Source organism: Pelodiscus sinensis, chromosome 5 (assembly GCF_052426305.1).
Source record: "Pelodiscus sinensis isolate ZL-2025 chromosome 5, ASM5242630v1, whole genome shotgun sequence".
NCBI lineage: Eukaryota > Metazoa > Chordata > Testudines > Trionychidae > Pelodiscus > Pelodiscus sinensis.
This window is the reverse complement of record NC_143056.1, coordinates 62,866,857-62,893,932: the sequence shown is the minus strand read 5'-3', so window position 1 is coordinate 62,893,932 and position 27,076 is coordinate 62,866,857. Positions and strand designations below refer to the sequence as shown.

The 27,076-nt window shown below is 47.5% G+C and overlaps 1 protein-coding gene and 1 long non-coding RNA gene across 3 annotated transcripts in view; one reads left to right on the top strand and one right to left on the bottom strand.

Annotated features, from left to right (window-relative positions):
• SPINT1 (serine peptidase inhibitor, Kunitz type 1) overlaps nt 1–19,687 on the bottom strand; it is a 35,947-nt gene extending 16,260 nt beyond the window's left edge. Inside the window, exons 1-2 of one of the 2 annotated variants that reach the window (XM_089778481.1) lie at nt 19,619–19,687; nt 18,645–19,129 (exon numbers count right to left, since the gene is read on the bottom strand). In XM_089778481.1, coding sequence (XP_089634607.1) covers nt 18,645–19,080 — 436 coding nt within the window. In that variant the 5' untranslated portion in view covers nt 19,081–19,129; nt 19,619–19,687. Of the gene's footprint in view, nt 1–18,644; nt 19,130–19,282 lie in introns of both variants that reach the window. The other variant, XM_075927118.2, reaches the window with a different exon arrangement.
• Nucleotides 19,688–20,450: 763 nt separating this feature from the next.
• On the top strand, nt 20,451–23,501 carry LOC112546721 (uncharacterized). The gene is made up of 3 exons (XR_003090437.3): nt 20,451–20,506; nt 22,848–22,969; nt 23,263–23,501. It is a non-coding gene; the product is annotated as an uncharacterized LOC112546721 (long non-coding RNA).
• Nucleotides 23,502–27,076: the final 3,575 nt, after the last annotated feature.

Below are 27,076 nucleotides of genomic sequence, written 5' to 3'. Positions count from 1 at the left end.
TAACCGTGTTTTTGCATCCCTAGTGAGGATGTAAAATGTTCCTTTCAGGTAGAATGAAAAAACCAACTAGTTTCCTGTCTGGCTATTTGTAAGGCCATGCCTCAGCATGTAGGCCCATTTGCATACAGAGCCTTAGGCAAAAGGACAGGAAATCTACAGACTACACAAACTAAAGACTGGGGGCAGCACTAGCCTTAGTGCTGCCAGGAGCACTGCGTTGTGCTCCAGCAATGATTTAGGGCCAAGGGCTCCAGTCACTGCCGCTGCAGCGACTGCTCTTCCTGCTCTCCAATAGGGATGCAGGACAATGTAGCACTTTAAAGACTAACAAGATGGTTTATTAGATGATGAGCTTTCGTGGGCCAGACCCACTTCCTCAGATCAAATTTTTTTATCTTTGATCTGAGGAAGTGGGTCTGGCCCACGAAAGCTCATCATCTAATAAACCATCTTGTTAGTCTTTAAAGTGCTACATTGTCCTGCATTTTGCTTCAGCTACCCCAGACTAACACGGCTACATTTCTATCACTATTCCAATAGGGATGTAATAGTATAGTTGATTACCAGATTAACCAATAAGCAAAAGCTTATAAATTAATGCTATAGATTACACGCATTTCCCTCTCCCTGCCAGCAAATTCTTAGCAGGCTGGCCAGCAGCCTGGCTCAGTTTTGGCTTGTGACGGGTCCGGGACCTACCCCTGCTGCAGCTCTGCATTTAAAGTGTATTAAGAGCCAGGTGGGCAGGCACCTCAGCTCAGTTCTGGCTCTGGGAGCTCAGACCCCCGTAGACAGGGACTGCTGCAAACTGTTCCAGTTAACTTTCTCAGCTAGTGTGATATTTCAGCTTTTCTTTAAATGTATTAATGGGGAAAGAGTCATTTCTATTTTGTTTCTCAGTTTTTGTATTTTCTTGTAACAGAGTTCTCTTTAAGTGACTTATCTGAGTGGTTAATTAGTTAGCTGTCTGGCTAGTAGTGATCACAGCAGAGGAAGAGTCTGCCTGGATTCCAGCTGAGGCTTCCTACAAGCAACAGGAGGGAAGATGGTTCAGATTCAGCATATTGTGCAGATCTGGTGAGCAAAGACACTCAGGTGAACTAAACCTAAGCTTTTGGGTTTCCTCAGTTTCTTCTTACTGAATTTTGTGTGGACTGAACTGTTCAAATTTTACTTTTGGTTTTCTCTTTATTTATGTGTATTGTAACTGTGAAGATAATGTCTGTGGGCTATAAAATATCTATGTTAGGTTATAAAAAAAATAACTTTTTAAAATAAAGTTATTTAATTAAATCAATTTCCTTAGTTCCTTTTGGAACTTGAATGTGGGGAGGCTGACCCTGTGCAATCCTTGCTGAAAATCCTTACAGACTGAACTCTGGGTCTCCAGCTACTTTTCTATGGGAGGTTTTTTTAAGGCACTGGAGAAGGGCAATGAAGTCTGGCCCACCCAAGGTTACACAAGCATTTTGGGTGAGCAATACTTGGTTTGTTTTTTAAAAGAACACTTGATTTCACTGTAAATGTATCCAAGTGCTGTGTATTTAGCAGAGCAGTTCTCTGAGGTGGAATGGGAAGAAGGGGTGCATTGTGTCTTTGGAAGCAGTGAATTTGTGAATGGAGGGAGTGTCCAGGGGACCACAAACGGAATGTGAGCACTGATCTGTAAAACAGCAGCAGAGCCTGCAGGGTTTCAAGGGGAGTGCTTATACTGCCTGTGGAGTTGCGACACTGACAAGGCTACCTCACTCTAAGGGCAGGTGGCATCAAGATGTTTCACAACTCTGGGTAACCCCGGGAAGAGTCTCACCCACCTTGCAGCAGTTTCATTGAGACCACATTTTCCTAGTTTGCTTATGAGAATACCAAGGAAGGCTGTATCAAAGCCTTGTGTAAAATTATATATCTATCTACGGCTTCTCCTCTATCCACTCAGCCAGTCCCCCTGCCCAAGCTGGAAATCTGTTCTTGACAATTCCCTGTTGGTTATTATTTAGCACCTATTATCCTCTAGGTGCTCCCAAGGCGATTGTACTAAGGATGTAAGCAAGTAGTTGACTTCCTGATAAGCCTAAGTTGTATCTATCAGAGGCAGCTGTATCTATCAGAAACAGGAGCCGGTACTTTGTGGGGAGCCCACTTAAAAGCCAGTTTCCCCCAGCATCATCTCCGCATTGCCACCTGCCTTCTCCCCCCCTCCCCCCGAGCTGCTGCCTCGGCTCCTACTACATTTAAACTGCAGAGCTGCAGCAGGGATAGCTCCTGGACTGGCGCAAGCACCTCCTCTTATTGACTAATCATGTAGTTGATACAAATTGTATTGACTACACAATTAGCCAATTACCTGCCTCTTAACATCCTTAGATTATACTTTATAAATTTGTATTGGGCTGAGAACCGATACTTGTGGAACCTCACTAGAAACAGCCCCACAAATTGAAGATTCCCCAGTAACAAGTCATACGTAAAAGATATTGGACTCTCAGCTAGACTGAAAAAAAATGTAGCCAAGATGACTAACTAGTGGTATAAGGCAAAAAGATATTTGAGCTATTAGCCAGGATGGGCAGCCTCTGCCAGAAACTGGGAATGGGCCAGAAGGGATGGATCACTTGATTACCTGTTTGTTCTGTTCATTCCCTCCAGGCACCAGGCACTGGCCAGTTGGAAGGCAGGATACTGGGCTCAACGGACCTTTGGTTTGACCCAGTATGGCCATTCTTATGTTCCTATTATGAGAGTGTACCCAGAGTCTTCCATGCTGGCAGGAAACACAGTCACCTTCAGAACTTCACTGGGCTGCACACCGTAAGATCCACGTCTTTCCAACTGATTTTAGTTTATTCTAGGAACTATTCTTCCCCCAGAGACATGAAGGCTGCCATGGGATAGATAGATAGAGGTGCGTAGAGGTCTAGAAGCCACTTCAATGGCATAGGTCCCATGAACAATTCAAATAGGCAAGTCTTTGCGCACAGCCTGTAAAGCTACTGAACAAGAGGCAGGTCACTGCCAGCAGCCCTCCCATGTGCACTGTAAATGCACTGGGCACGCTTATTTTGGAGATGATTTCTCACCACCTCCCCCGTCAACATAAAGGTCTGGTTGATACCCCCACATACCGATCAGTAGCTATTAGGATGAGACTATTCCTACAGACTCACATCCATGGCAACACGCTATGAACTTGCAAAGACATGGTATTGTAAGCCAACATGATCTCAGAGTTAATGAGAGTCTTAAATAGCCTCCAGAAAAGCATCTGCTGGTAGTTATAAGCCAGCCAAGATGAGGGCACTTAGTGTATTGCCCAGCCACCCACAGTATAAGAACAGCACTTGGTCAGAGCTAAGGTTGCCGATTTTCTAAATGCTCAAAACCAAACATCCCTGTTCCCCCTCCAAAGCCTCACATCATCCCTTCTCCCTCCATTGCTCACTCTCTCCAGTCCTCATTCTTTTTCACAGGGCTGGGGCAGTGGTTCATGAGGACTCCATCTGAGGGTGCAGGCTCTGCGAGAGACCAGAAGTGAAGGGTTCAGGATACAGAAGAGGGTTCTGGGCTGGGGCAGGGGCTCCTGGGTGGGGCCAGGGATGAGGGACTTGGAGTGTATAGGGAGTAGGGTTGCCAGATGGTTTAACCAAAAATACCGACCCCCCCCCCCCCCAAAAAAAAAACCAGGAAAAAATTCTGTTGAGAAAAAAAAGGGGGGAGACCAAAGTTGTTGAGCAAATAATAAAAATTAAAAAGGGACCCCGATTGTTTAATACCTAACAAAAAAAATTAAAATTTTAAAAAAATCAGCGTGGCCTCTTTAAGAAAAGCCTTTGAGGCTTTTTGCTGGTGGCCATCTTGTTTTCCTGCTGTGAGCCAGAAGACAGCTCCCCTGTGGAACCAGGTAAGGGGGAGGGGGGGCTGGGCCTGGTTGCTGAGTTGGGGGGAGGGGGGGGCGCAGAAATCAGAAAATACCAGGCATTTTAGGTATCCAGTATTTTCTGAATTATTTTTTTTTACTGGACAGGATGTGAAAATACCAGACTGTCCAGGTCAATACCAGACACCTGGCAACCCTAATAGGGAGGCTCATGACTGGGGTGCAGGGCGTGAGCTCCAGGAGGGGACTCTGGGCTAGGGTAGGGAGTTGGGGTGCAGGAAGGGGTGTGCACTCCTGGTGATGCTTACCATGGCTCCCAAGAACTAGCTGCTAATCCCTGCGGCCTGGGAGGCTCCATGCACTGCCCTCACACCCACAGGGGCTACCCCTGCAGTTCTTACTGGTTGCAGTTCGGAGCTATGGAGCCAGTATTTGAGGGTGGAGCAGAACGTGGACCTTGCAGCCAGTATAGGAAGCTACAGAGCCAGGGCAGGTAGACAGCTAGCCTTAGCCCTAGGTCCCTGCTGTGTTGCTGACCAGCAGTGCTCACCAGAGCCATCAGGATCCCTTTCCAACTGGGCATTCCAGTCAAAAATTGGACTCCTAGCAATCCTAACTGGTACTGAACTTTTCTCCTTGAGAGACGAGATACGTTGGCATGCCAATGGCACTGCAAGGGTTTCTGCCATTCTGGGACAGACAGAAGGTTCCTGCTGCCATTTGATGAGAGGTCAAGGTTTGTTTTGTTTGAGGGGTGGGGAAGAGAAGGAAGTCATTATCTGCATGTCCAGTCGGTCTTTGCATTTGCCAGGGAAATCTACTGAAGGCCATTCACATACCAAATATTCCATTAGTTTAGCACTTCTATCCAACTCCCCCCAGGATTCTGGGAAAAGCAGCAGCATTTTCTCCTCTTCAGGTCACCCTAACTAATAGGGATGTTAGATAGCAGGTAACTGAATAGTTGTGTAACCGCAACAAAGTTTAGCAGTTACAGTAACTCCTCACTTAAAACGTGCCCACTTAACACATTTTCATGATAGCACGATTTTTTTTTCCTTTTTAAGGGAACATTTTTCAAACAACATGACCCCATCCCTGCAATAACATGATTTTCCCTAGGGCCGGCCGGTGGCCAGCAGCTGCGTGACGCTTCCCCTGTCTCCCTGCAAAGCGGCGTAGGTTTGCCACTCTCCACACAGTTCCCCGGTGACCCCCTCTGGCTGGATGCAAGGCATCCGGCAAGAGGGGGTCACCGGGGAACTGCACAGTGAGCAGCAAACCTCCACTGCTTTGTAAGGAGGCAGAGGAAACCCCACGCAGCTGCCGGTGACTGGCCAGCTGGAGAAAACCAGCCGCCAGCTGCAAGCCCCCTCCCCTCTCCTTCCCTTCCCTTCTCCAGAGCCAAACACCTCCCCTCCCTGCTATAACCCATTCCCCTTTCTCCCCCAACCTCATGTCCCGGTCCCAGCTGCTAACACATGCAGGCTGGAGCTGCGACCGCATGTGCGCTTGAAACGCAACCCCCACCTTTTCCATTATTTTCAATGGGAAAATTGACCCCGCATAACACGTTTTCACTTAGCATGATCATTTTCTGAAATGTATCTACCGTGTTAAATGAGGAATTACTGTACATGACTTATTTGATAGTCCCGGGTAGCAGGACCAGCAGCCAGTGTGCTCCCAGCCCCACTCCCAGGGAGCCCCCTACCACCTCACACTGCAGCCTCTCTATCAGTTTAAAAGTCAGCTTCCCGCACAGACTGGCTCCTGCCTGCTGCCTCTGATATGGAGGCAGCAGTATGGGGTGGCAGCAGCCCTTGTCCACAGGGAGCTTGGACCCCCCCCCAGACAGAGGCTGCTTCATGGGATGCCAGAGCACTCTCTGTCCAGGGGGAACTTGGACCCCTCTCCCCCCATGGACAGGGGCTGCTGCCGTGGAGCAGCCTCTGTCCATGGCAAGCCCAGCCTCCCCTGCCCTGCACCTACCGGGGGGGGGGGGGGGGAGGGCGGGGGGAGAGCAGGTAGCTGGAGGGAGCCAGCTGTAGGGGAGCCTGGAGGTGGCTGTAGGAGGCAGCAAAGGGCCGGCACACACAGCCAGCCAGCTTAAAAGCCAGCTCCCTTATGAGTATGGGCTCCTGCCTGCCCCCCTCACCATCCGTGCTGCTGCCTCTCTATGGGTATGTGTACACTTGCACCCTCTTTCGAGAGAGGGATGCAAATTTAGACATTCGAAATTGCAAATGAAGCCGGGATTTAAATATCCCATGTGTCATTTGCATAATTGCATCCGGATGCTATTTTGAAATAACAGGCGCAGTTTAGACACAGTTATTTCGAGAGAAAACCCTTCTTTCGAAATAACCCTTACTCCTCATAAAATGAGATTTAACAGTTATTTCGAAAGAAGGGTTTTCTCTTGAAATAACCGTGTCTAAACAGAGTCTGTTATTTTGAAATAGCCTATTTCAAAATAGCGCCAAAATGCAAATAGGCAAATGAAGTGCAGGATATTTAAATCCTGGCTTCATTTGCAATTTCGAATGTGTAAATTTGCACCCCTCTCTCCCAAGAGTGCAAGTGTACACATACCCTATCAGAGGCAGTAGTGAGGGAAGGTGGGAGGAGGCCACTGGCTCCGGCCTCCCCTTCTATCTCCCTCTGCCCCCCTTGTAACGGAGGCAGTAAGGAAGTGTGTGTAGTCTACAGAATTAATCAGCCGTATTGGTTAATCTTACAGTCGTCTAGTCTAAACATTGACGCCCCTACTGACTAACAGGTCAGATCAATTCTAGATTCCATCTCTATTATTCAGCAAGTCCCCCTACCATCAACATGTCACCTCCAAAAATAAATTAAAAAAGAAAAATGCCAATCATATGCATACAATCTAAGTCTCCAAGAAGGAGTTTTACCAGACATTCAGGCTCTGCTTTTCAGAGTGTTCCTCCATGGACTTAAATGGAATTTATGACTACCCTACACCTTTGAAAAGAATATATATATTTTTTTATTTGTTTAGAAAGAGCCTTAATGTCAACCCAAGTGATTCAAGCAGGAACTGGCTCTAACTGGCACTCCCACAGGCTATAGTATTCTTTACCTGCAGCTGGGTGAAATTCTCTCTTACCTCTAGAATTTGTGTTTGCTTTTAAGTCATTTTCCAGCTAATCTTTACAACTAAACACTCCCTGAACTGGAATAAATGTCAGCAACAGGAAGTGACTTTTAGAAGATTGGTTCACCTAGGTGAACCAATCAGCAAATAGAACTCCACAAAATTAAGATAATTGGATACTTTCACCTTCAGCAAGAAAACTACTGGGATGTTTAGTATTCTTCTGACTATAGAAAGTTTCTGTACATAAACAAGGAGATTAAAGCTGCTGTCAATTCTCATGAGTCTTATGATAGCTGATGTTTTTCCAAAAGGTCCAGCCTCCAAGGATCATGCACTTATGCAAGAATCTCAGCTTAAAAAGTTTTTAACCTAAAATTATATTTCAGAGAAAAGCTTGAAAAAAGAAAATCATAGAAAGTTTTTTTAAAAAGCAAAAACATTTAAAAAAAAGTTACTCAAAACATTTTTTTAAAATCTCATTCATTTTAAGCACGTTTCATGATTTCTGAAATTGCGAGACTGGCATTGCCTACACTTAATTTATAGCACTGTCTGAAACTGTGGCCAAGTCAGAAGCACTGGGAGAGAGCGCTATGTAAACCACCTCTGTGAGGGGAGTAATTGCACTGTACAGCACTGTAGCCTCGTTTGTACTGGTGCTTTACAGGGCTGTAACTTGCTGTGCTCAGGGAAGGGGAGGGCTTACACCCCTGAGCCAGAAAGTCACAGCACTGTAAAGTGCCAGTGTAGACTTGGCCTGAGCTTACAGAACAGTACTTAAAGATACCTGAAAAGGATTTGAAATCTGCACTCATCAGAATTAGGAAGTTTTCCCACTAGGAATCTTCAGAGTCAAAAGCCATCCTAACAAATATGCTAAAAAACTGAGAGACTACCAGGATTGTTTATACACATAACCAGGCAGGGACTAACATTGAAGATGTGGACCACTACTAAACAAAAAAACAAACATTCTCCATGCAAAGTACACAACTCTTTGATTGCTTCCCCAAGGACACTACTCAGAAGCAAGTAATCCCCTGAGCATATTTATTCAGCCTCCCCCATTAAACACATAATTCTCTCTTTATAGAATTCATGATGTTGGCTTGTTACTATCTGGCAAACACAATGTTTCCATTCAATGTGAAGTTGGATTTCTCTAAGAAAAAAAATGCTTCTAAGGGTACGTCTACACTACAGCGCTAGTTCGAACTTAGTTCGAATTAGTTAATTCGAACTAAGCTAATTCGAACTAACGCGTCTAGAACTAAAAACTAGTTCGAATTAGCGTTTTGCTAATTCGAACTAGCAAGTCCAAATTGAGTGGACTCTGAACAGGGCTTAAGGATTGCCGGAAGCAGTGCCGGCAGGGCATAAAAGGAGGACTTAGAGCATGGAGATGCTGTCTCAGGCTAGCCGAGGGCTGCGCTTAAAGGGTCCCGACCCCCACCCCGGACACACAGTTCTAAGGGGTGCCCCGCTTGCAAAGAAGTTCTGGCTTGGAGTGCCCGGAGTACCCACACTGGGCACATCACACCACTCGGACATCAGCCCGGCTGCACTTGCCGCAGGCTGCCATCTGGGGAGAGGGGGCAATTGGGGGGCTGCAGGAGAGCTTCCACCCCCAGAAGCCCGCAGAGCCAGCCCAGTCGTCCCCATCGGGGGCTCGTACCCCATTCCTCCCTCACCTCCTTCCACTTACCCTTCCCTAGCCCCCCTTCTTATTGATGTACAAAATAAAGATAACGTTTCTTCCAACATTGACTCTGTCTTTATTGAAAAAAACTGGGGGAGAAGGGAGGGCAACTAACATGATCAGGGGTTGGGAACAGGTCCCAGATGAAGAAAGGCTACAGAGACTGGGACTGTTCAGCTTAGAAAAGAGGAGACGGAGGGGGGACAGGATAGAGGTCTCTAAAAGCAGGGGTTGGGTGGAGAGGGTGCATTCAGAAAAGTTCTTCCTGAGTTCCCATAAAGAAGGACTAGAGGACACCAAAGGAAAGGAATGGGTAGCAGGCTTCAAACTAGTAAGAGAAAGTTGTTGTTCTTGACAAAGCAAATAGTTAACCTGCGGAACTCCTTGCTGCAGGAGGCTGTGAAGGCTACAACTAGAACAGAGTTTAAAGGGAAGTGAGATCAAGTCATGGAGGTTGGGTCCATGGAGTGGTATTAGCCAGGGGGTAGGAGTGGTGTCCCTGCCCAAAGTTTGTGGAAGGCTGGAGAGGGATGGCACGAGACAAATGGCTTGGTCACTGTCTTCGGTCCATCCCCTCCAGGGTCCCTAGGGTTGGCCGCTGTCGGCAGACAGGCTACTGGACTAGATGGACCTTTGGTCTGACCCAGGACGGCCATTGTAAGCTCAGGGCTCAGGGTCGGGGGTCTCAGTGGACCCCCTTGATTTTCATGCACACCTGCTCCTGGGTGGCCAGGCTGGCAGCTCTCCTGCCCTAGCCGGCCACTTTCCTGTGCCTAGTGCGGAGATCGTGGATGAGGTCCACGATGTCCGCACTAGCCCAGGAAGGTGCCCGCCTCTTGCGGTCCAGGGCAAGCTCCCGGGAGCCGCCAGCCTGGTCCCGGCAAGAGGGAGTGGGCTGGGGGGGCATCGGGTGGGTGGCTCTGTGCCGTACCAGGTGCAGGGTCTGCTAGCTGGGTGCTGGCAGGCTTGCACCTGGCACGGGCACCGTAGCCAGCCCGTGCCCCTTTAAGGGGTCCGGGGCCGGGAGGGGGGCATAGAGTTTCCCTGGTGTTGGCCAGAGTGGCCACCAGGGAAACCTGGGGAGGGCTAGCCTCCCACTAGTTCAAACTAAAGGGCTACACAGCCCTTAGTTCGAACTAGCTAGTTCGAACTAGGCGTTAGTCCTCGTAAAATGAGGTTTACCTAGTTCGAACTAAGCGCTCCGTTAGTTCGAATTAAGTTCGAACTAACGGAGCGCTAGTGTAGCGCCTAGGAAAGTTAGTTCGAACTAACGTCCGTTAGTTCGAACTAACTTTGTAGTGTAGACATACCCTCAAGGAGGTGGGGAAAATATAAACCAAAATGGGCTGGAGAGAGGAAAGATGCAATATTTTCTTGTTTGGAAGCAATTTCTTAGAAATACCTCCTATAGATGGTATCAGAAATGAAAGTTATTATAAAAAGCATATAAATTAATAGATAACCCGATCCCTATTAAAGGAGCATTAGCCAGGTTGGTTTAAAAGTGCTGAAGAAAGATTCTCATTCAGCAATAACTTTCTAAAGAATTTTAAAGGGTGCTCTCTGCAATTCAAGCCAACTTTTTATAATCCCAGGGACAACCCAAGAGGGTTTCAAGCACTTCCTCCTTCCGCAGGCCAACTAAAGTGGTTTCTCAAGGGTCACTGCTTTAGAATAAAGCAGCTAGCCACACTGTTCAGGGTTTGTGATAAGGCAAATATTATTTCCTTTAAGCACAGAAGGGATTCCAAGGGAAAAATCTGTTGATTTTTTTTATTATTATTGATTTTTTTTTTTTTGGTTTCATAGTTTGGAATCAATTTACTACTGTGGTTGGAGTCTTAAAAGCACACAGCACCAAGCTTTACCTTTAACCAGATACATGCTCCCAGCATTGTTGGTCAATAGTGACTACATGAGCATGTGTGAAGGCAAAAAGTGATTGCAGGAGAACTGCTTATGTTGAGAATATAGCAATTCTACAGCAAGTAGAGATCATTTTAATAGGCAGCAGGTTTAAAACAAAAGGAAGTTTTTCTTCACTCAGTACACAGTTAATTTCTGGAACTCCTTGCCAGAGAATGCAATGAAGGCTAGAACTTTAACAGGGTTCAAAAAAGAGCTAAATTGATTCATGGAGGTTAGGTTCATCAATGTCTATTAGCCAGGATGGGTAGGAATGGTGTCCCTAGCCTCTGTTTGTCTGGAAATGGGTGACAGGGAGGGATCACGTGAGGATTACCTGTTGTGTTACCTCCCTCTGGGGCATCTGGTATTGGCGACTGTCGACAGACAGAATACTGGGCTAGATGGACCATTGGTCTGACCCGGTATGGCCATTCTTATCTGTATACTGCATGTTTAATTAGAGAGCAGCTCCACCACCTGATGCAGGGTCACTTTCTGCTGAAAAAAATGCCTTATGCAATAATCTTAATGAACAGTCTGACTTTGTAGAAGCCAGCATTATGTATCTCAGATTGGGGTCATCACTAGAGGCAGGAGATAGGTGCCTGCTAGATAGGCACAGTTGTGCTGTCTATTACAAATGAAGTTATTCCAGAGCATCTGGGTTGGATGTCAGCTCAGAGAAGTAGCCTACAGTTTGGATATATATTGATCTGAGGAAGTGGGTCTGGCCCACGAAAGCTCATCACCTAATAAACCATCTTGTTAGTCTTTAAAGTGCTGCATAGTCCTGTCTTTTGTTTCAGCCAGAGCAGACTAGCACGGCTACATCTCTATTGCAAATACAAGGTTTAGCTAGTGATAGAAATGTAGCCGTGCTAGTCTGGTGTAGCTGAAACAAAATACAGGACTATGTAGCACTTTAAAGACTAACAAGATGGTTTATTAGATGATGAGCTTTCGTGGGCCAGACCCACTTCCTCAGATCAAATAGTGGAAGAAAATAGTCAACCATATATACCAGAGGATACAATTAAAAAAATGAACACATATGAAAAGGACAAATCACATTTCAGAACAGAAGGGGGATGCGGGGGGGGGGGGGGGAGGAAGGTAAATGTCTGTGAGCTAATGGTATTAGAGGTGATAATTGGGGAAGCTATCTTTGTAATGGGTAAGATAGCTAGAGTCTTTGTTGAGACCCCCACGTAGAGTAATAGCTCATAGAAGTAGCCTACAGTTTGGATATATATTGATCTGAGGAAGTGGGTCCGGCCCACGAAAGCTCATCACCTAATTAAAGACTAACAAGATAGTTTAAGTGCTACATAGTCCTGTATTTTGTTTCAAGGTTTAGCTAGTAATTCTGGGCTGGAAATTTAGTGAGAACAGGCATTTCCAGAGTCATGCAGGTTAACAGTCATGCACCACAGACTGGAAGCAAATCAAGTATAACCAAGTATTTCACAATATTAACAAAAGATTCAGTTCTAGAAATGGGCAAAGGTTCAGCGAAGTTATTTTCCACTCCCAAACTGGTTTGCCTAGCTCCAGAGTAAACCCATGTAGTGGTTACTTAAAGTTTGTGTTCTATTACTGCCAGTAAAACTCTCAGTGAGCCCTGCTTCTCCCACATGAGCCAGAGAAAACTTAAAAAACGCTTGTGCTTGAAATGTCAGAGAAGCACATGCTCTGCCTTCAAGGATAAAAATATGACCAGTTAGACTGCGTGTCAGAAGGAACAGTGATGGAAAGAGTCCAGGCCTGTCACTGTTACCTTGACAGGGGACCCAGATAAACCTCAGCCTCCCAAAAGAACAGTGAACATGCTCTTAGAGGAGAGCCAAAAGCTGTATTTTAGTTGTATCCGTGTTGCCAACTCTTGCAATTTTATCCCGAGTTATGATTTTGGTGTTTTTTCTAAAAGCCTCAGCTGCTGGAATCACAAGATGGCAGGACAATAGCTTAAAGTTTTAAAGTTTCTAGCCTTCAGTATGGCAGAGAAAACCAAGAAAAATGTAACTTAAGTGCTGAGTACAGACTCACAACCCAGAAGACAAAAAAAACAAAAAAAAAAACCAAATATATTTTAAAGTTCTCCCAATCTTTATGCCAGGCGCATGATTTTATTGGGGCTTGACACACAATTTTTAAAGTCTTAGGAATTAGATTGGCAATAGTGTGCTGCATTCTAGAAGTTTAGCATGACGACTGTAGTCCAACTTGTGAAGACTGCATGGTCTAGTCTCTACTGCGGGGCCATACCGTGGAATGTCAGTATTATTATTAAAGCAGTAATATTATAGCTCCCCTGAATGGTCATTTTTTTCCTTTAAGACAAGTTTCCTGTTCAGTGCCAGTTAGGTGTGACATTGCCTCGGCACTCTGCTGTCCCGGAAATACACTCTTGCAATCTTGCTCCTTTCTGCCATGCAGTGGAAGTGATGCATTCACCTCTCCTGCTAAAACAAGTCCTTGATTCTATGCTGAATTCTTCTTACACTGACCTAGTTCTGTCATCATACTAGGGATGTAAGAGTGTAAAAGCTTATAAGTTAATGCTATAGACTACACGCATTTCCTCCCACCGCCCGCCAACAGCCCGACTCACGCCAGGTCCAGGACCTACCCCTGCTGCAGCTCTGCATTTAAAGGGTATTAAGGAGCCAGGCAGCCTGGCTCAGTTCTGGCTCGCAACGGGTCCAGGAGCTCAGACACACCCCCCAGGCAGGAGCTGCTGCCACCCTGCACTGCTGCCTCTGTATGAGAGGCAGCAGCACGGGAAGACAGGCAGCCAGTTTTAAATTGGGTCCCTTTGCAGACCAATCCCCACCTGGCACCCCGCACCCTCTGATAAAGGGGGCTCCTCGGGAGTGGGGCCAGAGCTCACTGGCTGCCAGCCCTGCCCCCAGGTACTATAGAATAATAAAGTAACACATAAGAATTAATGAGGCTACTTTACTATTCAATTAACCGATATTTAACATCCCTCCATCATACTGTGGAATACTTTTTGTCTCTGAACCAAAAGTTCTAAAATGTTTAAATAATCTTACTGCAAAATAGGGAGCATCTAATACAGTTTTATTAATCACCCTTTATTATCCACCCGTCTTCTCAGGCTCATTAGTCAGTAATCATCCTTCAGCTCTTGCTAGCAACCCTTCTGTTTTGCTTAAGGTAAACTGCAAAGGCTTTGCTGCAAGTTAAAGATGGCAAGAGGACAACATGCTTGCCATCCAAGAGTGGCACCAGCGCTATTGTCTCATGAGGATGCTGAGGAAATAGGATTGGAAATTTCCTGGTTTCTGTGCTATAGGTATGCAGTCACAAGCACCAGACATATAGAAATGAAGAGGTGGGGGTGCTGGATGAAATGAGTTTTTCCAACATCCATATGGTGTAAATCCAGCTAGGGATGTTACATTTCCAGTAATAGACTAATTGAATAGTTGATGCAATTTGCATCGACTATTTGATTAATCAGTAGGGCGCCTCCACCTGTCAAGTGCAGCAACAGCCCTAGGGCTAGTGGTACATGTCAAAAGCAAAAGTGCTGTGAGGAGCACAGGGCCAGCGGGGCAGTCCCCTGCTGGCCCCGTGCTCCCTGCATAGTTTCAAAGCTGCGGTGCCGCAGGGAGCCCGGGATCAGCTGGGGACTCCCCTGCTGGCTCTGGGCTCCATGAGGCACTGCAGCTTTGAAATGCCGTAGGGAGCCCAGCGTCAGGCTCTATGTGGCACTTCAAAGCGGCAGTGCCACACGGAGCCCAGAGTCAGCGGGAGAGTCTCCAGCTGATACCAGGCTCCACACAGGGCTGGATTACCCAATAGGCAGACTAAGCACGTGCTTAGGGCACCAGCAAAGCAGGGGCGCACAAAGAAAGAGATTTTACAGTATAGTATTGTTTTTATTTTGAATTACATATGGGGGGGCACCATAATCTTTTCAGTGCTTAGGGCCTCTAAAGGTCTTAATCTGGCCCTGGCCACGTGTGCTCCGGCTTTGAAATGCTGCATGCAGCCTTGTGTCACCCCAGCTGGCCCCAGGCTCCATGTGGCACTGCCACTTTGAAATACCCCTTCTTCTTTCCCCACCCTTGTTGCCTCTGATAGAGGCAGCAAAGGGGTGGGGGGAGCAACTAGACAATTAACTGTTGACTATCCGATAAGCATTTTCTTATTGGATAGTTGACTAGTCGGTCACATTCCTAAATCCAGCAAGAGGGAGGAGCTGAACACCCTATTAAGCAGTTTTTGTAGGATAATCCCAACAGAACCCTTCAATGTTTTTCACATCTCTAAAAATTCTCCTTAGTATTTCCTGTGCCCATGGAGGGATCCCAGCATACATTGTTCAGCAATGTCTGAACAAGAACCATCATACAGTGAGGCTTCTGGCATTGTTTATTTGGGGATAAATTCATTGAACTAACGAGACTTAAGTGCAGAGGATAAGAGGATAGAAGATAACATGTAAAAGTTAGTTGAGATTAATGTCTGTGCCCCACACCCTGGTTTGCAGAATATAAATTGCAGAGAAATGGGTTTAACTCAGTCTTTGTTTTTGAGATGGAAGGACCTCAGCTTGCAATCAAAGCATAGGAGAGATCCTTCAGAGACAAACAAGAGAGGTGGTTATAGTTACCAGATGATTTCAAAAAAATATCAGACACACTTGATCTCAGATGCAGGGAGCCAGCTGGGAGGGGAGCGGGGCTGGCCAGAAGGAGGTTGGGGGGAGCGGGGCTGGCCAGGAGAGATTGAGGGGAGGGGGGTGTACCGGCCAGTGGGGAGCAGAGCTGGTCAGGAGGGGATCGGGGAAAATGGGGGGTGGGGAGGAGGAACCAGCCAGCAGGAAGCAGGGCTGGCTGGGAGAGGGGTGGGGGAGCAGGGCTGGCCTGGGGAGATCGGGGTGGGGGGGGGCGCGCGGGGAGGACCAGCCAGCAGGGAGCAGGGCTGGTTGGGGGGAGTAGAGCTGGCCGGAGGAGATGGGGGAGGGGGGGCGGGGAATCTGCCAGCAGGAAGTAGAGCTGGCCAGGAGGGGCGGGGGAGGAGGGGGAGTGGGGCTGGCTCGGGGGGAAACCGGCCAGCAGGGAGCCAGGCTGGCGGGGTGCACACAGATCCTGGGCTGATGCCCATCTCACACACGGTCCCGGCGGGGCACACAGGCGAGTCTGGCTCTGGGGATTCCATCCCACCCCGGCCCAGCCCCGACCCTCACCCCCCTCCTCTCTACTGTGTAGTTGCATACTGCCTGGCTGGTATACACGCTCACACAGTGTGAGCATGTCTACCAGCCAGGCAGTACACAACTACATACTGATACTCATGATAATAATAAATAATAGGTATTTTCTCAATTTGTTTCCCGGAGAGAAAGCTCTAATACCAGACTGTCTGGTTCAACACCAGACACCTGGCAACTCTAGAGGTGGTAACTGATGTGTCTATTTACAATGAAAAGAGACAGACATCCTAGCAGTTGTGAGAAGCAATGAGAGGCTGTAACATTCAAGGCCCAGCATGGGATGACTACTAGTAATTGTTTAGGTAGCTACAGCCTCTTGAACTCCTTCCTCTGCCTTGTCTCATTCAGATAGCAGACCAGTCAATTCCAGATTTCCCTGCTCTTGCACTTCTATTTCCAGCATGGGGTGCTTTTGGTATTCCTGCAACTTCCAGTAAGTAATCCTGGCATCAGGGATCTCTCAACTCACCCAGGAGAGCCCGTAACTACCTGCCTATACAGCTTCCACACTGGTACTCTTAATAGAGCCACCCCTTCCAAGGCACAGCAGTTTTGGGAGGGGAGAAAAGGAAGAGCAACATAGTCAACCTCAGAACAGCCTCTTGAAATGTACCAACTTCTTGGATACAAACCTCATAGATTAAAAGCCAGTAGTGACCAGAGACCTGTCCCAACTATCAGACTCCAGCACTGTAAGATATTTGGGGGTTGAAGATGAGAAAGAGAGGCACCAGTCCCATAGCTATGTACAGGGTTCGCCGAGCCACGGCGAGTCCCGCTCGCCAGCCGCACTGTCCGGCGTTCTGCGCATGCGCAGATCGCCCGAACCTAGCTCTTCCAGGATATAATCTACTCGCCATGGACGAGTAGATTACATATATTGTTGAACCCTGGCTATGTATCTTAATACTTGCACATACTTTGTCCATAGTACCTTTCACTTGGAGACTTCAAAATGTGTTACATGAGGCCAACTATAGGTGATTTTACTTTATGAAAAGTGCTTCCCATCGAGTGCTCTGGGCACAGATATAACTTTATAAAGTCTTCAGTTAAACCAGTGGTTTTCAAACTTTTTGGCCAATGGCCAAACCCCACTCAACACAGACCTTTCCACAGACCACGAGGCTGGGTGCAGGAGGGGTGTGTGTGTGTGTGTGTGTGTGTGGAGATGATCAAGAGGTTGGTTGCAGAAGCAGGCTGGGGCTAGGTCTACACTATGGGGTTTTTTCCAGGATACTGGAGATATCTCGGAAAAATGCGGCCGCATCCAGGGAACACATCTGCTCTTCCAACATTTTTTGTGGAAGAGAAAATGCACTCTTTCAGAAACCCGGTCTTCCTCCTTCCGCGAGGAAGAAGGGCTCTTCCAAAATTTGGCCCAGGGTAGATGGGCCAAATTTTGGAAAAGCCTCTTCCAAAAAAACTGTCAGGAAAAGGTACGCAAATTGCAGAGTGCAATTTGCTTAGCTTTTTCCAATAGATCAGTGTAGTCTAGACATAGACTGGGTGTGTGTGTGGTCTTAGAATGAAGAGCTGCATGAGGGGATGCTGCTTTCAGGCCAGTGGCGTAGTGAGTGGGGGGGGAGGGAGTTGCCCCCACGTACCATTGCTTCTGGGTGCCATGCTGGGGGGGCACCCCTCTTCCACTCACCAGCTGGAGACCCCTCTCTGCCTCTCCGCCCCCAGCCTGACTCTTCTCCATCTCCACTAGAGGGTTAGGGCATGCAGGATCCTGGCCTCAACCTGGAAGGGGTGGGGGGAAGACGCAATATAAGTCGCCCCCTCCTCCCAGGGTCGGACTCAGCCATGCACCAGGTTCTGGACCCCACCGTGGGGGGGGGGGGGGGGGAAGGGGGAAAAGATTTTGCCTTTGCCCTTGGTTGCATAACAAACAATCACTCTCTGCTGCTCCCATTGGCTGTGATGCTGGCCAATGGGAGCAGTGAGACAAGCCTCCAGATGATTGGTTCCATGTGCTGTATTCCCCTAACTAGGGAGAGGGGGAGCAGCAGCTCACAAAGCTGCTTTCTTCCTTCGCATGCCGGATCTGGCCCACAAAGCTCCCCCTATCCACGCAGCAGGAAGTTGGAGCGCCAGTACAGGCTCCCCCCTCCAGTGGAGGGGGAATGAGCCCTATGCACACAGCCCACCTGTAAGAAGGTCGCAGACCACATTTGGAGAACCACTGACTTAAACAGGATCCAAAATCTAAATAAAAGCCCCTCTGAAATCCACCCAAGTCAAGTTCTCCCATCCTACCCACCCAGCTACTAGTTTGCTCCTGCCCTCAAAAGCCAAAAGTCTAGAAAAATAGAAGCCTTACCACACACGAGTGGTTCCAAGACAGTGGAAGTGGATTCCATACCTGAGAACGCCTTCACTGGCAACACCCTGCCCCCTTCACAATCCAGCTATTAGTGAACCCTGCTTCAAAACATTACAATGTTTGGATGTAATGGGATTTCAGTCCCTAATCTAAGTTCCTTGTGAGAAGGACCAGGTCTTACTCTTTTTTGCTGCCACACCAAGAACATTTTTGGTTCGTTATTAAGCCCCTTCCGCACAGTACAGCGTTACCCCATCTCTCCTCCAGTAAACGGAGGCACAGAAGGTGAGCATCTAACTGAAGTTGCAGAGAGAATGAGCAGCAGAGGGCCTTAACTCTCAGACTCCTACTCCAACTCCGCCAACACGGCCGCGCTGTTCGCAAGGGAAGGGGGAGAGGAGGCCGTAGGCGGAGATCAATAAAAACACCCCCAAGGCGTTAGGTCCCATGTTGTTTGCTTACCACCATGTCCTTCTTCCCGCATGTCCACATAGGCATCGTACACTTCCCTCTTGACGTAGTTGAGAAAGCCCTCCTTCCTGGCAAACTTGCAGACAAACGTTTGCTCGTAGAGGCAGTCCAGGAGGAAGCAGGCCTGGATGCTGTCCTCCCCCCCGGCAGGGTCCTGCTCCACCAGGGCCAGGTTGCAGTGAGGGTGCTTGCAGCAAGCCCGCACGCACTCCTTGCCCCGCTTGTGAGGGGGGGATAACAGGAAAGTGGCCCCGTTCTGCACCGAGGCGTCCGTGTCCAGCACGAAGTCAGCCATCCCTGTGGTGAAATGGGCCAGGCAGGTTTCGCCAAAGGAGGCTCCCTCCTCTCCTTCTTCCTGCCCCAGCACGGCGGCCGTCAGCAGCTGGATCAGCAGTCCAGCCTGGAGCAGGGCTCTGCCGCTGGCCATCTTAACTCTTTTCTCCCTTCTGCAGGCTCCGAGCTTCCTGGGTGGGGCGCTAAGAGAGGAGGTGAGAAGAGGAGTTAAAGGGCTGCCCAGTGACTATTTCTCTGGCTGGATCTTAGACACGCTACTGCAGTCTCCCTTTCGCCCCGGTCCTTTGCTCCCTCCCTTTAACTTATTAACGAAGCATCATTAATATAAAACCAACCTTTTCCAAGTGCGCCGGCCCCGGATGTTCTCCTCGCCCCCTAGGTTCCAGGTGGATGGGTGACGCCTCCTGATTCGCCTTCGCGGAGCACAGCCCAGTCCTTTGCCTGCTTAGTAGCTGAGCTAGGGGGCTCCAGCCCAGGTTTCTATAGCTTTGTCTAACTTCCCTCTCCCCTCTGGGGTCTCACTTCCCCCCTCCCAGTAGGCACTGGGTGCTTGTGCTCTGCTTTTCTCTCCTCCACCACCTGGAGAGTTTCTGGTGAAACTGACTCAGAGCCTAGTAGTGTAGGGTGTTTCCCTTTCCTCTGAACATATCCACCTTTAACCCCTTTCCTACCTCCACCTTAGGTTTGCCCTTCAGCAGCATTCAGGCAGGAAGAGACAAAGGAGATCCGGGGCAGGAAGTGAAACCCAACTCCTTGAGAGAAAAAAAATCAAGTCACTCCCCTCTATACCTGACTAAGGGAAGGGAGGGGACAAAAGGGATCCCCTGAGCAGAAAGTAACTGGAGACAAACACTGCCATTGGGAAGCTTCAGAGGATAGCCGAGTTAGTCTGTACGGAAAAAACACTGCCATTGGGGCTAGCCTGGTGAGGAAATTTCTAAGCAGGAGCAGGTGGCCCTAGGATGGGGGAGAGGGAAGTAGGGACGCAGTTCTGTTACACTACCCAGAGACCACCATAACTAGCATGTCACTTGTGAAACATTTGTTTGGTTATTAAATCCAGTCCTTGCTAGATTGTAAACACAGCTGTCTTTCTGTGTGTGCTGTAGCACCCAGTGTCAGCAGTTAGTACTTAGAATATTATTTGTATTTTGGTCAGTTCCTATTTTATAAGCAAAGTATTGTCCAGTTTCCCTCTGTTCCTCCCAAAGCTCTCCCCATCAGGTGCATTTCAATCGAATTAAAAGGTGTGCACCAGTTTTTCTCCCCTAAATGTCTCCATTAGCTTTCAGGCGTTGCCAATTCACTACTGTCCTTTAAAATATAACATATACATCTTAATCTCTGATTCATCCATGGGAGAGGGGTCTTCTCTCCCCCCCCCCCAAATGTGCTGGAACCTTAGGGGTGTAAGAACTCTATACAGCAATTTAACAGAGATTATTTGATAGATTTCATCTCTGCTTGTGATTGTGGCTCCAAGCTTAATTCTTCCTCTTCCTACAGACAGATAAGGAGCCCCTGTACAGTGTATTAGAGGCTGGGAGCCATACCATCCTGTAAGTAGAACATGCCTGCAACCTCTTGCCTACCATTAGTCCTCTGTCTTTATCCCTGTGTTTCTTTGAAGAGCATAATTATGGCCATATTGGGTCAAATCAATGGGCCATCAAGCTCAGTATATAGGATCTTCTGACAGTGTAACTCCAAATGGATCAGAGGGAATGAAAAGAACAGGGCAACTATCCATCCCCTCTCATCCAGTGTCTACTTCTGGCAGTTGGAGATTTAGAGACACCCACGGTACATCTACACTGCAGGCTAAAGTCAAGTTAAGATATACAACTTCAGCTACATTACTTGCGTCTTCCTTCGAATTCCCTTACTCCTCATGAAATGAGGGTTACAGAAGTCGGAGTAAGAAGCCTGTTAGCCCATTATTTTGAAAATTATTTTGAAATAATGGGCTTGCTGTGTAGATGCACACACTGTTATTTCAAAATAACCTGAGTTATTTTGAAATGAGTGTACAGTGTAGACAGAGCCCCAGAGCTTGGAGTTGCATCCCTGAGCATCTTGGTTAATAGCTATTGATGGATCTGTTCTCCTGTGAACTCATCTAATTCTTTTTTAACCCAGTTATACTTTTGGCCTTCACAACATCTCCTGGCAAGGAGTTCCACATGTTGGTTGTGGGTGTTGTGAAGAAATACCTCCTTGGCTACGTCTGCACTGGCCCCTCTTCCGGAAGGGGCATGTAAATTTCACGAGTCGTCGTAGGGAAATCCGCGGGGGATTTAAATATCCCCCGCGGCATTTAAATAAAAATGTCCGCCGCTTTTTTCCGGCTTTTAAAAAAGCCGGAAAAGAGCGTCTAGACTGGCCCCGATCCTCCGGAAAAAGTGCCCTTTTCCGGAGGCTCTTATTCTTAATTCAAAGTAAGAATAAGAGCCTCCGGAAAAGGGCACTTTTTCCGGAGGATCGGGGCCAGTCTAGACGCTCTTTTCTGGCTTTTTTAAAAGCCGGAAAAAAGCGGCGGACATTTTTATTTAAATGCCGCGGGGGATATTTAAATCCCCCGCGGATTTCCCTACGACGACTCGTGAAATTTACATGCCCCTTCCGGAAGAGGGGCCAGTGTAGACGTAGCCCTTGTGTTTGTTTTAAACCTGCTGCCTATTACTTTCATTGGATGACCCCTGATTCTTGTGTTATGTGGAGAGGTAAATAACACTTCTTTATTCACTTTTCCGCATCATTCATGATTTTATAGACCTCTGTCCAGAGACAACACTTGAGGGGGGTACAAAGGGTCATGTCCCCCACTCCAAATGCCATGGGGGAAGGGGCTAGCAGCCAGAAGCACCATCCCTTCCACTGGACAGTTTGGGGCAAGGTCATCCTTGAGCTTTGGGGAGCCCTATGGGACCCTGGGTAGCCTGTGGGATTAGCGGGAGCCTGATGTCAGCAGCAGGGATCCGACCTGCCCGCACACTTACCACCAGCAGCAGGAAGCAGAGTAACCCTGCTCAATCCCCTTTGCTCCCCTAGCTCCCAGCCATATCAATTAGAGGAGGGAGCATGCAGGAAGGGGTGGAACTGCCTCCTACACTCACTGGCAGTGGGGAGCAGAGCAACATGGCTGGGAGCTGGGGGGAATACAGTAGATTGGGGCTGAGTCGCTCTGCTTCCCACTGCAGTCAGTGAGTGCGGGGGCAGGACCACAACCCCTACTCCTGGTGCTGCATCGCTGGTGGGAGTAAGTTTGCGGGGAGCAGTGAAATGGGGCAGGAGTGGAGCAAGGGCTTGGTGGAAGAGGTGAAGTGAGAGCAGAGTAGAGGCAGGGAGGGACAGAGCAGGAGCGGGGGGCTATAAGGAGGGGAAGAGTGAAGGCAGGGCAGGGGTTGTCTTCGGTCCCACACCCTTTTAGGAGAGGCCCTCCCCTGGGCTAGGGGTGACACAGGAAGGGAGCAGTCACATGGCCAGTGCCCCTGATCCTTGTCTACCTCAACCTCTTCATCTACTATTTCATCCACCGGGCTAGGTCTTCTGAGTACTGCCTCCATGCCCTCTGAGGGATCCATGGAGTGGTAGAGGTGAATTCTCTGCTCTCACTACACCTCTTCCACTGAAAATCCCCCCCCCCCTTTTTTTTTGGTCTGCTGATCCCCGGAGAATCCAGTTTGAATTTATATATGGGGAATTCTCCAGAGAGGTGGCTTTGAAGGGCTGATAAGTGAAGGAATTATATTGGCATCCCCCTTCCTACTAGAGAAAGTACATATAATGCCACAATAACAGATCCACAATTGCCTTTTTAATGAAATGGATCCCAAAACTATTAACTCTAATACAGTATGGGTAAATGTAGTTGAATAAAGTTTATTTTAATTCCATAAGGTTTGTCCAGGATATTGCAAGATAGAGTCAGTCTGACACAGCTACGAAACTTACGACTGTTGGAGTCCCCAACTATGCCGCTTTCTACATATATTTCCGTACCACATTGTGAAAACTCAGTGGTAAGAACAGTCCCCTGGAGAGGTCCACTGATGGGGAGGCAAGAGGGAAACTGCCCCAGAGCCTGGTGATTCTAAGGCAGGAGAGTGGGGGGGAGCAGCATCGCGCTCCAGGTGACACTGAAGCCTGTTGTGGGAGGGCGGCAAGGCATGCTCGCTGCCCTGGCCCCACAGCTTCTGTTTGAGGCCTTGCCCATTCCAGGAGGGCAGAGCTGCCCCTCCTCCTCCTCTGGGTCCAGTGTGGCTGTCAGCTCCCCTGCCCCTGGAGATTTAGAATGCCTTCTCTTTTTTCACAGCACTGGCTAAGACACACTGGAGGTTTTCCCCGTCTTCCAGTTTAACTAAATCCATTATTCCCTGACCTCCCCTCAACACATGAAGCATTCTGGACACATGAGTATCTTCTTCCTTCTTAGCCCTGTGACACTCAACCTTCTACAGTTTGTCTGGAACAGAAGTTTTCTGTCGACTCTGGCATTTGGCATCTCTCACCTAAGAAAGCTGATGGCTACTTTTGGGCTTTCCATACGGCAAGCTAAAATAAAGTTTATACAGAGCTGTATGTGGACTCTCTAAACAGTTTACACTGCCCTGTTTGCATAGCTGGCTGGTGAATTGTGGTTTGTAATATCAGGCTTATCAGATTGCCCCGTGTGCTCATTTATCTAAAGCAAACTGATTTGTGCATTTGCACACTCTCCTTGTTGACTATATTCTTCAAGGTGAGACAAACTCTCTTCAAAATAAAAAATTAGGCTTGCGCCCATTACATAATCTGGCCTTCTGTGGAGCTGTGGGATGAAGGCACTGCATCTTTCACCAACTCTGCATCCACCCATCAAGGGTAGTGTAATCTAATGGCCATCTTAGACAGAGCCTAGGAGCTTGCCACTGACTTGATCTGAGAATTTGAGTAGCTAGCTTAACCTCTTGCTGCCTCAGTTTTCACATCTATGAAATGAGGATGCTACTTGTCTATTTAACCTACACACCTATTGGCTCTGGTGTACTATCCCATGTAGTGGTACCATTTACCAGACCAACCCAGCAGCGCCCCAGCTGCTCTGTCCCAGGTGTCCCGATTCAGCCGCTGCTGAAACTGACCAGGGCTGACTCCAGAAAGCCTGGGGCAGAGCAGCTCTGCCTCTGGCTTTCTGGAGTCAGCCGCTGATCAGTATCAGCAGTGGCTGACTTGGGGACGCCTGGGGCAGAGCAGCTGGGGTGCTGCTGGGTTGGTCCAGTAGCGCCGAGGAGCGGCGCTGCGGGACCAACCCGTCAGTGCCACAGCTGCTCTGCCCCAGGTGTCCCCAAGAGCAGCTGGGGTGCTGACGGGTTAGTCTCATGGCGCCAAGGGTCGGCTCTACCGGACCAACCCAGCAGCACCCCAGCTGCTCTGCTGCAGGCGTCCCCGATTCAGCCGCTGCTGAAACTGACCAGCAGTGGCTGAATCGGGACTCCTGGGGCAGAGCCGGACTATCAGAAGGGAGGGCTATGAGGGGGTCTGGGGTAGCTTCCCCCCACCCCACCCCAGGCCCCTCATAGCCCCCCCTTCTGATAGTCCGGCATATTTGATAATCTGGCACCCCCTGGGTCCTAAAGGTGCCAGATTATTGGAAGTTTACTGTATGTCCATTTCCCAAATGGAATTAAAACAATTTTAGAGCTCTCTAGCTCTGCTAGACTTTCCTTACTTTCTACCCATGTACAAATTATCCCATAATTTAAAAAGTATATGTCAGTTTAAATGTATAAAGTGTTTGGAATCCTTTGAGATGAAAGGTGTTATATAAACATTAAATCCTCATTTAAAAACAGACCTAATTTTCTTGGTTTACTGAAGGACAGTGTGATCTAATGAATAAGGTATGGGTGTGGAGTCAGATGATATGGGTTCTTGTCCCAGATCTGGCATTTCAGATAGTCATTGCATTAGGCAAGTTACTTAACTTTTTCTGTGCCTCGGTTTCCTCCTCTGTATAATGAAAACTACAACACCTACCTGAGTAATAGTATTCTCTTACCATCTCCCAATGAGTGAACATAAGAATGACCATACTGGATCAGACCAAAAGTCCATCAAGCCCAGGATTCTGTCTTCCAACAGTGGCCAATGCCAAGTGTCCCAGAGATAAAGAACAGATAATCATCAAGTGACATCTCATATCGCCCATGCCCATCTTCTGATAAACAGAAGCTAGGGACACTTTTCCTGCCCATTCTGGCTAATAGCCACTGATAGACCTATCTGTGAATTTACCTAGATCTTTTCTGAACACTGTTGTAGTCTGGGAGTTCACAACGTCCTCCAGCAAAGAATTCCACAGTTGACTGTGTGCTGTTTGAAGAAAAGCTTATTTTTGTTTGTTTTAAACATGCTATCTATTCATTTAATTTTGGTGACCTGTAGTTCTTGAATTATGGGAAGGACTAAATAATTTTTCTTCATTCGCTTTTTCCATACCAGTCATGATTTTATAGACCTCTATCATATCCCACCATAGTCGTCTCTTTTCAAAACTGAGAAGTCCAAGTCTTATTAATGTCTCCTCATATGGGACCTGTTCCAAACCCCTAATCATTTTTGTTGTCCTTTTCTGAACTTTTTCCAATGCTAACCATGCTAAGATATCTTTTCTGAGATTGTGACCACATTTGTATGCAATATTCAAGGTGTAAGCATACCACAGATTTATATAGAGGTAATAAGATATTCTCTGTCTTACTCTCTGTCCTTTTCTTGATTCCTAACATTCTATTCACGTTTTCACTACAGATGCACATTGAGTGGATGTTCTCAGAAAACTCTACAAGATGGCTCCAAGATCTTGCTCTTGAGTGAAAATAGCTAATTTAGTCCTCATCATTTTATACATAGAGTTAGGATTATGTTTTCCAATATGCATTACTTTGCATTTATTAACATTAAAATTCACCTGCCATTTTGTTGCTCTGTCACCTAGTTTTGTGAGATACCTTTAAAGCGTGTCAAAGTCTGCTTTGAACTTAACCATCTTGAGCAGTTTTGTATCATCTGCTAGTTTTGCCACCTCACTATTTATGCCTTTCTTCAAATCATTTATGAATATGTTAAATAGGACTGGTCCCAGTATGGACCCCTGGGGGACACCACTAGTTACTTATCTCCATTCTGAAAACTGGCCATTTATTCCTAGCCTTTGTTTTCTCTCTTTTATTCTAAGTACACTATAGCCACAGGATCCCTGTGGCAAGGGCAGAGATTTGGAAGAGTAGGGGGGCAGCAGCCGTGCAATAGGGTGTGGCTTGCTTTTCATCCCATTTCCAAGACTATCAGAGAGTGAGGGGAAAGTACTTGTATTCCATGCATACCTCTCACACCTGGCTGGTCTCACACCTGGCTGCTACACCCCATATCCTTGTGCACAAGCTTGTTGACCCCTTGTTTTTCATGCATGTTGGATTCATATAAGCCCAAATGAATAGATTTTTCTCACACTTAGACCAGTTTTACTGTTGGTGTAACTCAGTTGACTTTAACTGAGTGGCACATGATTATACTGCTGTGAGATGAGAATGAGGCATATACTTTTTATCTGGCTAGTTTCCAGATGAGCCCAGGTCTATGAATCAGGAGCCATATTTGACTCACAGACTCATAATCTATAAGGCCTGAAGGGAAATTCATGATAATCTAGTCTGACTTCCTGGGTATCACAGGCCATGGAACCTCACCCACCCACTCTCGCAACGGGCCCAAATCCTCTGGCTGAGTAACTGAAGTCTTTAAATTTTGATTTAAAGACTTCAAGCTACAGAGAATCCACCATTTATTCTAGTTCAAAACAGTAAGGGATTCATGCCCCATGCTGCAAAGCACATGTGAATGGCCACCTGCCATTAATTCATCAAGTTTGGTCTTAAAACCAGCTAGGTTTTTTGCCCCCACCACTCCCTTCCAGAGCTTCACTTCTTGGATAGTTTGAAATCCTCATCTGATTTCAAGCCTAAGCTTATTGATGGCCAGTTTATACCCATGTGTTCTTGTACCTCCTTTCTTTCCCTGCTGTTTATCCTACTAATGCACTTGGAGAAATCAGTCATATCTCCTGTCAATCTTTGTGCACAGTGGGA